The sequence below is a fragment of the Thunnus maccoyii genome, chromosome 24, assembly GCF_910596095.1.
Source record: "Thunnus maccoyii chromosome 24, fThuMac1.1, whole genome shotgun sequence".
Taxonomy (NCBI): Eukaryota; Metazoa; Chordata; class Actinopteri; order Scombriformes; family Scombridae; genus Thunnus; species Thunnus maccoyii.
Window position 1 is genome coordinate 14,279,068 of NC_056556.1, and position 12,421 is coordinate 14,291,488.

At 38.1% G+C, this 12,421-nt stretch overlaps 1 protein-coding gene across 3 annotated transcripts; it reads right to left on the reverse strand.

The window, feature by feature from the left end:
• Positions 1-469: 469 nt before the first annotated feature.
• Positions 470-2,479, reverse strand: LOC121892255 (synaptonemal complex protein 1-like). Of its 3 annotated transcripts, none has more exons than XM_042405183.1 (2): positions 2,286-2,479; positions 470-2,240 (listed from the first exon to the last, which is right to left on the reverse strand). In XM_042405183.1, exons 1-2 carry the CDS (start codon positions 2,474-2,476, stop codon positions 1,007-1,009), a joined length of 1,425 nt encoding a protein of 474 aa, XP_042261117.1. In that variant the 5' UTR covers positions 2,477-2,479; the 3' UTR covers positions 470-1,006. The 3 variants fall into 3 exon arrangements, with proteins under 3 accessions (XP_042261117.1, XP_042261118.1, XP_042261119.1); XM_042405184.1 differs by having other exon boundaries at positions 470-2,105; positions 2,151-2,479; XM_042405185.1 differs by having other exon boundaries at positions 470-1,970; positions 2,106-2,479.
• Between the last annotated feature and the right edge of the window lie 9,942 nt (positions 2,480-12,421).

A 12,421-nucleotide genomic window follows, 5' to 3' on the forward strand; every position in this document is an offset into this window, starting at 1 on the left:
CTGGATCATCAATGTATCCTGAAAAGTAAATTCAACTTAAAAAGGGTCATCATCTGCTCATGGCAAAATATTTGAGCTTCTGTATTCATATTTGAAACTGTTTACATCCCAGACAACAGTAAGGAGAAGTAAGAAAACTCCACAGGATTCAAACTGTGTAATATTATTCCAATTGTATTATTTATTATTATTATGCTTATTATTGTGATTGATGATGATGATGATGATGATGGTGATGGTGGTGGTGGTGGTGGTGGTGGTGATGATGATGATTATTACTTTAGTAATATCATTATTCTTTTTGTATATTTTTCTAATATTTTTTTCCTATTATGATTATTGTTATTATGATGATGATTTTAGTATTGTTTTAGTATTACTTTCGTATTACCATTGTTCTTGATTAATTTTTTCCTAATATGCAGAATCAAGTCAACAGATGATTTTCACAGCAGACACGTTAACAAGTCTTAACCAAGTGTGTCTATAGTGCAGGTTCCGCTTTCTTTATCCTGCTGCCGAAGAGCCGGACCAGCCAGCTCTTCTTCTTCATCTTGGCCTTTTCCTCCAACAGTGTGCTCATCATGGACTCGAGTTTAACCAGCCTAGTTTCCATGTCGGCTCCTGCCTGAGACCACTCCTCCTGCTTTACTTTCAGAGTCTTTTGGAGAGACGTCTTCTCCTCCTCTGCTTTTGTCAGTGCAGCCAGAACTTTTTTGTTTTCTATTTGTTGCTGCTCTAGCTGTTCCGCAAAGGATATTTTGATTGACTGTATCTCCATCTCCAGTTCCAGAGCCTTCACAACGTTTTTCTCTTTGAGGGTCTCAACAGTGCAGAGTTTTGCTCTGAGATCTTCAGTCTCACAGCGGAGAGTCTCTTGTTCCTTGCTGTGTTGAGCGGCCTGCTCTTCTAGGTCTTGCTGGTATTTGTAATATGCAGAATCAAGTCAACAGACATGTCAGCAGACATGTTAACAAGTCTTAACCAAGTGTGTCTGCAGTGCAGTTTACGCTTTCGTTATCCTGCTGCCGAAGAGCCTGACCAGCCAGCTCTTCTTCTTCATCTTGGCCTTTTCCTCCAACAGTGTGCTCATCATGGACTCGAGTTTAACCAGCCTGGTTTCCATGTCGGCTCCTGCCTGAGACCACTCCTCCTGCTTTACTTTCAGAGTCTTTTGGAGAGACGTCTTCTCCTCCTCTGCTTTTGTCAGTGCAGCCAGAACTTTTTTGTTTTCTATTTGTTGCTGCTCTAGCTGTTCCGCAAAGGATATTTTGATTGACTGTATCTCCATCTCCAGTTCCAGAGCCTTCACAACGTTTTTCTCTTTGAGGGTCTCAACAGTGCAGAGTTTTGCTCTGAGATCTTCAGTCTCACAGCGGAGAGCCTCTTGTTCCTTGCTGTGTTGAGCGGCCTGCTCTTCTAGGTCTTGCTGGGCCTTTTGGAGCTTCTGCTGGAGCTCCTCTGTACTTAGCCTTTCATCCCCAGTTGTCTGGTCCTCCAGGTCTGTCTGGGAGGCCTTCGTGCTCCAGGCTGGTGGCTCCTCACACCACTCTGCAGCAGAGTTGCATTGAATCTGCCTGTCGGAAGAATTGATCTGCTCATTGCGAGCCTCGCTAAGCTCAAGTTTGAGCTTAAGGATCCCGTCCATAAAAGACTTAGTCTCTAAGCTGCAAGCTAGTTCAAGCTGGTGTTTGAGCTCTTTAATGGTTTTCTCATCTGCTGCAGCAGTGTTGGAGTATTTCCTGTGAAGTTCCCCCAGCTGGGTCTTCAAATCTGAGGCCTTTTTCTCAGCAGCTACATATTTGTGATGACACTGTTGCTCCTCTAACTGAGAATGTTTTAGCTGGGCTTTGAGAGCAGCATTTTCATCCCAGAGATTAGGTCTGATTTGGCCCATGCTGGGTGTAGGCTTGTACTGACAATGCAAAGTCCCTGCAAAGTCCCTGCCTTCTCTTGTGTCGTACTCCGGCCTTGTGTTAGCAAAGTCCCTGTTTCCTCTGGTGTCGTACTCTGGCCTTGTGTAAGCAAAGTCCCTGCCTTGTCTTGTGCCGTACTCCGGCCTTGTGTTAGCAAAGTCCCTGCCTTGTCTTGTGCCGTTCTCCGGCCTTGTGTTAGCAAAGTCCCTGTTTCCTCTTGTGTCGTACTCTGGCCTTGTGTTAGCAAAGTCCCTGCCTTGTCTTGTGCCGTACTCCAGCCTTGTGTTCACAAACTCCCTGCCTTGTCTTGTGCCGTACTCCGGCCTTGTGTTCACAAAGTCCCTGCTTTGTCTTGTGCCGTACTCCGGCCTTGTGTTTTGCTTGCTTGCCATGTAGTCTATCTTGATCTTGGGTTGAACAACTCTCTGGTCTTGTGCTGTCGCCATCTTGGCTTCACAATATGGTTTTGGTCTGTAGAAACCAAGATTCTGCACTAACTTGATAACTTGGCCGTCCAAAGACTGTGATGTAATGTCTGATGTCATAGACATCAAAGGCATACACATCATGTGATGTCATAGAATGTGATGTCATAGAATGTGATGTCATAGAATGTGATCTCACAGAATGTGATGTCATAAAATGCTTCACGTGTGCATTACATTCAAGTGTTTTTGTCTTTCATAAACCTCAACTTATAGATAAAAGCATTAAAAAATTAGCTTTTTACTAAACAATCTATAAGACATTTCTTCATTAGTGTCAAGTTTAGCCCTGGTTTTTGCCTCGTTTTTATATTTGCACATTTTGCATCAATCATTATATCAAATTAGATCATATTAAATAAAATAGATTCAGTCATTAATGTCAAATACTCCATACTTAGGCTAGTAGTACTAGGCTAGTAGTACTCCATACAGCTTACTACTAGTAGTATAAACTGTATGTGTGATGATGCTAACTAGCTTTTGTTTTCTCTTTATTTATTTATTTTTTTAATCTAATGCAACCACAAATCAGCATCAGCAATTTCTCTTGATGGCAATATCAAAAACATCAACTGCCTGTTTAATTTAAGCAAAATCTTTATTTAACTCTAATACAATAAGCATCTTTGGTACATTTAGTTAAATTAAGTTTCTTATGTATGGAGGCCCATTACCACCAGGAAAAAAAAATCCTGGTCATGGTAATTCAAACTTTTCACTCAGTAATTCAAAATGAAGGGATGAAATACAAATTTAAACGAGGTCAAAATTATTAGAATTCAGAATTATGTGTTACTATGTGAAAATATTGACATACTATGTCAAAATTATGACTCATTAAATTAAAATTTAAGTTACCAATCTACACCAGCATAACAGTGAATATACACATTCTGACAGGTCAAAATTTCAGAAACGCCATTTCTGAGATATGACAGTTATCAACACAAAGTAAATATGACTCACTAAAACTAAATTATGGGATATGGATTCAAAATTATACTATGTAAATAGTTTGAACAAAGTTTGTGAAAACTATGAAATACAAAATTCTGACTAACTGACTTATTATATGATAAATTAGGATCTTGTGATTTTGACTCACTAAATCAAAGTTTTGATGTACCTTGAGTATTTTTATTTTTTAATTTTTTTCCTGGCCAAATTTGGTCTCTAGACATAGGTGCTAAAGACACAATTGATTTTTGTTTTGGATTCCTGAATGAAGAGCGACATTATGCTGACAGTTGATACTGATGTACAGACTGCAGTCATTAGTCAGCCTCTGGAGAGGTAAAGCTCTTATCATTCAACTTGTCTGTTATTGACAGTGATGCATGATGGAAATATGGCTGTAACACTTGCATTAGCTTGACCTCTATAGTGAATACTTTGAATTGAAAATGTATAATGACCAGATCGGGGATTAACTGCCAGTCACCTGTTGGCTGCTCTTACCTGATCACTGTAACAAATGAGTTAGCTGCTTTGGACGGTAATTAACAACCTCTTTTAAAATAGTAAAATGTAAAATTAAGACAGCGGCCATTACTAATATCAATAATGAGATTTTCTAACATGACACAGCAAGCTGCAAGAGGCAGAAACCTCCAAAATGACAGCTGAGGATTTCTTGACAGTTTTATAATTCAAAAGTCCCTCTGGTTGTATTGACTGTGTTAAACTGTTTAATTTTCTTATCTCAGAGTCAAATTGAGTGCAATTATCTCTCACTATCTTGGTTTTAGCTGAAAAAAGTTAACATACCATTTCATACTATTAGCATGTGAAAATCTAGAAAAGTGGGATTACTGGGCAAATTTTACTTCTGAGTGATGGTAACTGTTGTTTTAGGTCTTGGATACAGATCATATTACCATGGAAACTAATTCCAACAAGTGTAATTTTGCTCAAGTTTCTGGTGTCTTCAGAACATGAGAAACAGTTGAGATGTTACACAGTTCATATTAAAATCTATCTTTCAGTAAAATAAACACGTCTCACCAAAGTGTTACCTTTGCATTTTTAATTGCAATACAAGTAGATGTGAAGCTGTGATGACCATCATGTTATTGTTCAGGTTAAATTTTATACAAAATGTGTTATTTTAAAAACAACAATTTATGTGTGGATTATGACTAAGATGACGTTTATGTTGCAATATAAAGAATAAACAGGCAACTATTCTGTTGTTTGTTATTTTCAGAGCAGGTAGAGTCATCATCTGCTCATGGCAGAATATTTGAGCTTCTGTATTCATATTTGAAAGTCTTTACATCCAGGACAACAGTGAGGAGAAATAAGAAAACCCCACTGGATTCAAACTGTCAGTGCATCCTGACAAAAGCCCTGTGTTTAAAGAGGATGAAAGTAGCGAAATGTGATTGGCCACGATTGTCACAGCCTCTAACATGCCCACCTATAATGTCTGATAATGTATTCTTTCTCTGTATGTGAAATCTTATTCTGGAAAATAACTCACAACTACAGTAACTACTAAATAATGCAATATTAAATGAAAAAAGTAGCACCAATAGTTTAATTCAAAATTGAACTGATATATAGAGATGGAATAAATGTCGCCTGCTTTGTTTCCCACACCTCGGGAAACATTGTCAGAAAGAAGAAAATTAGTGTTTGGAATTTATTTTGTCAGATCTATACAGAAACAGCATGAACACACCTCTACTGCATATGTTCTTTTTTTCAAGAAATACTCAACTCAGGTGCACTTGTCATTTTCTACAGAGCTGAAACACTGAAACAATATAATAATTTAATGTTTTATTTTTATTATCATTATATTTATTTTTGTTTTTTCCAAATATGCAGAATCTCGTCAATAGACGATCTTCACAGCAGACATGACTTATCAAAGCAAGAAAAACAGATCTGCTATCATACATAATATACCTATAATGTATAAAAATGTATTCTATCTAATCCCACCCTGTATCCAAGTCAGCAGACTTTTGTGACTGGACTTGCACAGCAAGATTTACTGAAAATTTGACTAAGTCAAAACAATGAGATACAAAGTGAAAATCTTGAGGCACTAAGTGAATATAATGAATAACTAAGTCAAATTTATGAGACACTAAGTTAAAATAATGAGATAAGTCAAATGTGTGCAACACTAAGTGAAAATAATGAGCTATGTCAAATTTGTTTGATGCTTACTGGAAAAATTGATCTGAGTCAAAATGATGTACTGAGTTATAATTTTAAATTGTTGGGCTCTGTTCTAGTATCGACACAGAGCACGAAGCACAGTTTTGCATTGGGAAACTGGTGTTTTCCAGGGATGCACAGAGGTTGTTTACTGTACTGGTTTGAGGTGAAGGAGATGCGCAATAGAGGGTGTAACAATGCCAAACACGTAGCACACTGCAATCTCGGTACCAAGAATGGATCTGATGATTAAATTTTGTGCAATCAGCAACAGATTGTTGTAAATGTGATTGACTATGATTGTCACAGCCTCTAACATGCCCAACTATAAAGTATTCTCTCTGATCCCACCCTGTACTGGATGTGCAGGACAAGCATATGGATGCTGGACATGTGTATGGGTGATGGACATGCATAAGGGTGCTGGACACGCCCTGACACATAGCACAAGATGCACTTGACTGCAATCTGCGCTGCACTGCTGGGTTCATGTTAACAGCATGTGAAATTTATGGAGATCATCATACATTTTCTAGAAAATAATTCATTGATGTGGAATAATAAGGCAGAAGTTGGTCTAAGATTAAGCATTTTTAAGTATTTAATTGAACTTTTATGTGGAAAACCCATAGCAGACACAAATTGTTATTTCAAGCAGAACATTTTCATATGTCTTAAAACATGTCTGGAGGGGATCTTTAACTTAAAATTGTACTGATATGCAGTGCTGAGCTCAATGTGTGTTGCTTTGTTTCTCACACCTTCAGAAACATTGTCATAAATTTAAAAAAAAAACAAAATAAATGAATAATTCAATATTATTAAGTATTTGATTTTATTTCGTCAGAGATACAGAAACAGCATGAAAACCCCATCCCTCCAAGGCAGAGTTCTCTCTGTCACATCTAAATATATTCGGGACCCCTTTAGCTTCAAGTTACTGACCTATTTGTAAAGATCATTGCAATGTTGATGAAATACTTGTAGTTCAACAAGATAGTAACTCTTTCAGTGTGAAAATAACTAAATTCAAGCATTATGTTCACAATTACCCTGATCACAAGCTGTCTTAATCCAGTATGTCAAACTGAACCTAAAGCAGTGGCTTAAAAGGCGACTCATGGTGTCACAGTCACAGTGTAGCACTGTTCCTTCACTGTACATCCAAGAAAATGCAAAGATTTCTCAACAAAAGGGTGGAGGCCAAAGTACAAGTGAATGAAGGGAGCTAATGGTAAATAATGCATGCAAATATCATCACCGTCTAGATACAACCAGCTAAAGTTTTACCAGCTTGTACACTGTGTGTGCAGGATTTCTTTTTTTTTTTCCTCTGCAAATTTCTAGAGTTAAAAAAAAATACAAATGGGAAGACTTGCTTACCTGCAGGCAATTTCTCACACATGGATAGGAATAGAACCTAATGAGCTGCCAGACCTTGAGTGGGTAGAGCAGACTTACCTCTGATGGTAGCAGCCTTTCCTCTCCACCAGAAGGTAAAAAAAAATCCACATGGTACGGTTGGGACTCACCTCGGTCTTGATTCCGTACATTCAGGCTTTCAGAGTTCACAACAGTGCAAAGTTGCAATGCTACAAGAAGGTGGATGAAAGTAGTTAGAAATGAGGAACCCTGTAGCCTGGAGAAGGTGGTAACAAGTGCATTCTACGAAGGGTTATTTTTATTGTATTTTTTTTAGCTTGTGAAGGATCATTTTTCTCCAACATTCCTGCCACAAAAGCTAGTAGTGTTCTGTTGTCAAAAATAAGCATTAAAACTTTATTCAAAGCAAATATGATAGAAGAACCTGCAAAGTGTAATGTGACCAACAAACAAGAAACATTTGCCTGTAATCTTATCTTCTTTAGGTTAGTGATCAAAAATAACCACACAGTAGCATTCTATTACCCACACTTCATCTGTGCTTTTTCTTATATCTTGTATTCCATGCTGCAATTTGACATACCCTGCGGGCCATGCCGGCCTTGTTCGTATTTTGACTGTGATCCATGGGCTCACATTTGGAGCTGCGCCGCTGCCCACGGGAGCTCTATGCCAAACCAGTGGGCCGATGACCATTTGCTGGGCACACATCCAACAAGGCATCCCAGAGAAATAAGTAGTCTCTAGTCACTGTGTTGGAGCAGAATGTAAGGACACAGCTACATTATTTCCCAGACACTCATTGAGAATGCAAATTCAATTTATACAGATTGATGCAGACAAACACAAAACATAATATCCAATAAGGCCCCCTCAAGCATGTCTGTTTGTAGCCCCCATGAGGAATAAAGATGGTAAAATGGTTGCTGCCCAGAAATCGTAAACCAGCCTTTTAGATTAAACACAATTCGTGATATGTTATAAAATCAGCATGATCTCTGGAAACTCAGATAAAATGTTGCGGAAATTATGTGAACACTACATAGAGTAAATAGGATTTAACAAATAAGATTAATATCAAAATAAATCATACAATAAAATGTGTAAATAATATACAAGGTAATAAAGCAAAGCAAAGACACTTTAAGTCCGTGTAAGGACGCCAAAGTCATGTCCTTGGTAATATTTGTAAGAATGACCTGAGTTTACACTGGACAGTTGAAAACATATTCCACATGTTGGGCGTTTCAAGGTGTATTATGGTCATTTTTTAAATTCAAATTAAACTAAACTAAATAGCTTCAAATTTAATTATTTTCATTACTTTTCACTTTCACTTTTTGCATTACACACCTGGCAGTGTGGAGAAGGCTTTAAAACAGCCTTTAGACCATCTAATAGGGAGATAACATTTACAGAAAATATAAGTGAAATTAAATGAACAAATGAAATATGAAGTCTCCACTGGTTGCGCCTGGCCAAGAAATATTTCCCTACATAACCCCCCTATAAAACAAAACATGTCGTTTTTACACCTCAATTTTTGTAGTTTAAACGAACAAGATACAACTTGTTAATTATTAAGCTTTAAAAGGAGCTGTTGGACTGTTTTTTAACCCTTCGACCAAAGAAAAGATAGATGTTTCCCCCTGGTTTCAGTCTTTATGCTAAGCTAAGCTAATTGGCAGGTGGCTACAGTAGCTTCATATTTAGCATGGTATCAATCTTCTCATCCAACTCTACAAGAAAGCGAATAAGTTTTCCTTCAAAAGATCAGAAAAGATTTTGTCTTTGGTGTTTCTTTTGGTGGTTAATCAAAAGGCCTGTGGGAGATTCATGACCTCAGAATCTCTGGCTACAGCCACAAAGGCCTATGTGACCTGTGTAAAAAAAAAAAAAGTAGAGAGGTTTATGGTTTGAGTCAGGAATTGAACCTCTGTGTCTAGTTTTAAAGTAAATGTATATCCATCCATCACCCTGAGCACAATACTCTGTACCCTTTCAGTGTCAGGATCCTGCTTGTTCGGGTAGTGTCTCCTTCACATAATCCTTTGGAGTTTTTTTGAGAGCACATATTTGCATTTCAAGGCATCAAGCTCAAGGTGCAAAAAAAAAAAGAAAAAAAAAAGATTCTAGAGAGCAGTTTGTTGTGTCTGAGTCTCTCTGTGTGCAAAAATCAATCAGTACACCGCTGCAGCTGTAGTCACTTTAGAAATAAGGGTAAAAGTGGTTGAAAGGACCTTTGTTTAAGTTAGAGAGCAATGGTGTTCTGCCCTTTTGACTTCCAATACTGTGGTTAACAACACCTATCAGGAGGTGTATACCAAAGAGACAAAAGCTGTGGATTAGAAACTCTGCTGAAATCCCCGAAACAGAACATTTGTTTATGGTCAAATAGGATTAAAAAAAAGAGGTGAATCTTAAACCCCCACCTTTAGCCATTCCCCAACGCTGCTGGTGACTCGGACTTAGTAATTGAAATGAAGTGCCAGACAGAATGAGTCATAGACTGTCAATTAGATAAATTGTCAAAGCATTTGCTCAGTGGGCTCCCAGTCCACACTTATTATCAAATCACCTCAGGTTGGCTTGGTGTCATTTTCCACACAAATCATTTTGACAGAGCAGATAATTGAGATAACTAGGATTAGTATTCATACAGCACTTTGCAACTCTGGTTTAAGACTATAGTACATATTAACACCTGCAGTGTGTAGATAATTTCTGACAGGTCCTTCAGAGGAGATTCAGCACACTCTGACACTGCACATACACATACACACACCTATCAGTCCATCTGTCTGTCTGAGTGCCTGTCTGGCTGCCTATCTAGTTACAAAACACTGCAGTGCTTAAACCTGTAGGGTCAACGGTATCCAGACGAAGACAAGGACATAGCTTATGACAGAGATTTGGCAACAGCTGCCCTCTTGGATTAACAAAAATAGCGGGAGGCAAAAATAGATTCATGGGCTATTATCCAACAAACACTGAGCTACTATCTTTTTTTTCAGATAATGGGTGCTATTTTTAGCATTGTTAAATCTGAGTCAGCAGCATCTTCCTCGAAGAAAACTTGCACTGAATGTCTTGAATGTTGCCATCTAACAATCTGATGGTGATCTGTAAAAGTGAATGCTCTGCAGCTCATCACATTTTTTACAAGTGTGGATAGCAAGAGTGGGCAAACCATTCTTGAGTATACCAGTGATGAGATTATACCTTGGCGTGCTTTTTTTCCCTCCTGCATAACACTTGACCTTCTTGATGATAAGCCTTGCTCTATGCATTCATTATCTGTTAAAATGCTGCATTGTGTATATGCATGGATAAAGGGGGAGAATGATATAGACTTCAGAAGTATATGAAAGATCCGTCTTTCAAAATTTGCATCCAGACACCTATGTCCTTTGTGCATCATTGCCTTAAAAAGCTGCTCTCTAAATCCCAATTTTTTTCCTCCTTCTCTGCTGGATAAAACCGGCAGTTCCATCTCGTTTCTTTATTCAGTATCATATTAATTTCAGCAAGACCTGCAAATCCACTCTGCCATTGCATAATTCATGGAGCCCCTCTGACAAAATTCCCTTTCATGTGGGCAATGCGCACTGAACGAAAATCCTTGGAAACCTGGATAAGCCCGAATGGCTTATACCTGATGGCGATGCACAGCTGTGCTCAGGTAAACTGTCATTCTGTCTTGCAAAATAATGTCAGAAGTGAATAGTGTGTTATTTGATGTCATCAGCTTCTATAAAGCAGGTGACACTCAGGTTTTTGACAAAAAAGAGAAGGGATTGTTGACTGTTAAGGCCATCTGGTGAGGGATTTTGTGCACTCAGAAAGGTATTTTACTCAGGAGCATCTTTTCTTTTAGAGTTTCCCTTTTACATCTGTTTGAGATAACTTATTTGTTGTTTTTTATTAGATGGTCACATGCAGCAAAGCTCTATAAATTATAGAATATATTATACATTATAATATTGCCATTTAAATCTCTGGAGATATATGCAATGAAAGTTGGTGAATTGCTTCACTAGTGAGGAGGTTTTTATTTGATGGATTGAATGGACCCCTGCCAGAGAAGTCATTAAAGTTATCCATTATGGCAGTATTATTAACCATACTTGAAAGCTGGGTTGAAATAGAAGTGGGAAATCAGGGAGTGTTATCATTGAAATGACAGCCAACAGATTTTTTTTAGAATAAATGTTGAATCAAAACTCATGTTTTATACTAAATTTAAACCCTGATATTTTAAATGTGTTTTCTGCATGACTTTGCCTCATAATCATGCAGTAGACATCCACATCAGGGAGCTCCCTAATTACCAGTTGTGTAAGCTGTTATATACCATCAATCTGTGATGTTCAGTACATTTTGCAGTAGAATGCAGATGTACAGTGATGTATCCATTTAACCTCAACATGTCTCGTGTTTATTCACTTACTGATATTCAACATTTGCCAGAATTAACTTGGTAACAACATGAGCACAGTGCCACCTGTTAAACAGTCTGGATTTCAGTAGCATTTTTAAATTAGGATGACTGGTTACACCCCGGTCCCTGCTTTAATTACAGAGAACAACTTGGACAAGCCCCAAAGAGTAGAGTAGAACTTGCTGAGGGTTATATGTCTTTGTGGAACAGCAATGTGAATGTCAAACTTTTTCCAGTCAAGAAAAAATGCTATTTAAAGGACCAGTGTGTAGGCTTTAGTGACATCTACTTGTGAGGTTTGCATACTGCAACTAACTGAATACCCCACCCCTCACCTTCCCCTTCCAAGTGTGCAGGAGAACCTACGGTGGCCACAAAACTCATGAAAAACACAAAAAGCCCTCTCTAGACAGGGTTTGGTTTGTCCGTTCTAGGCTACTGTAGAAACATGGCAGTGCAACATGGCAGCTTCCATGGAAGGGGACGTGCTCCCTATGTACATATAAAGGGCTCATTCTAAGGTAATGAAAACAGAACGCTTCTTATTTTCAATGATTGTACACTAATTAAAACATACTTATGAATATTATTTTCCATTTCTGCCAAGTCCATTCTGCTAGATGCCACTAAATCTTACACACTGGTCCTTTCAGGTAGAATTATACCTCTCCAGTGAGGTGTGAGTTGTGTTGGAAGGGATTCATTCATAGTTAAGTGAAGGATTTAACCCTTTCACTGCTGCAATGTTGCTGGTGCTTGATGGGTGTTCATGTATTTTAAGGTAGTGTCCTGCATTCATATACATTTCTTTCAAGCCATCGCCTTTACATTCTCTCATTAGTAACAGTTGCAGCGATAATGATTTGCAGTGGAAATGGCTACACATCAAAAGTCTTTTAGCTTCACTAAAACGTTCCAATCCACATTTCCTCGACTATCAACAAACACCAGAAACTTGGAAGATAAAGAAAGCAATTCAAGCAGACCAATCACTGATCAGATCAGACAGTCTGCACTTAGCT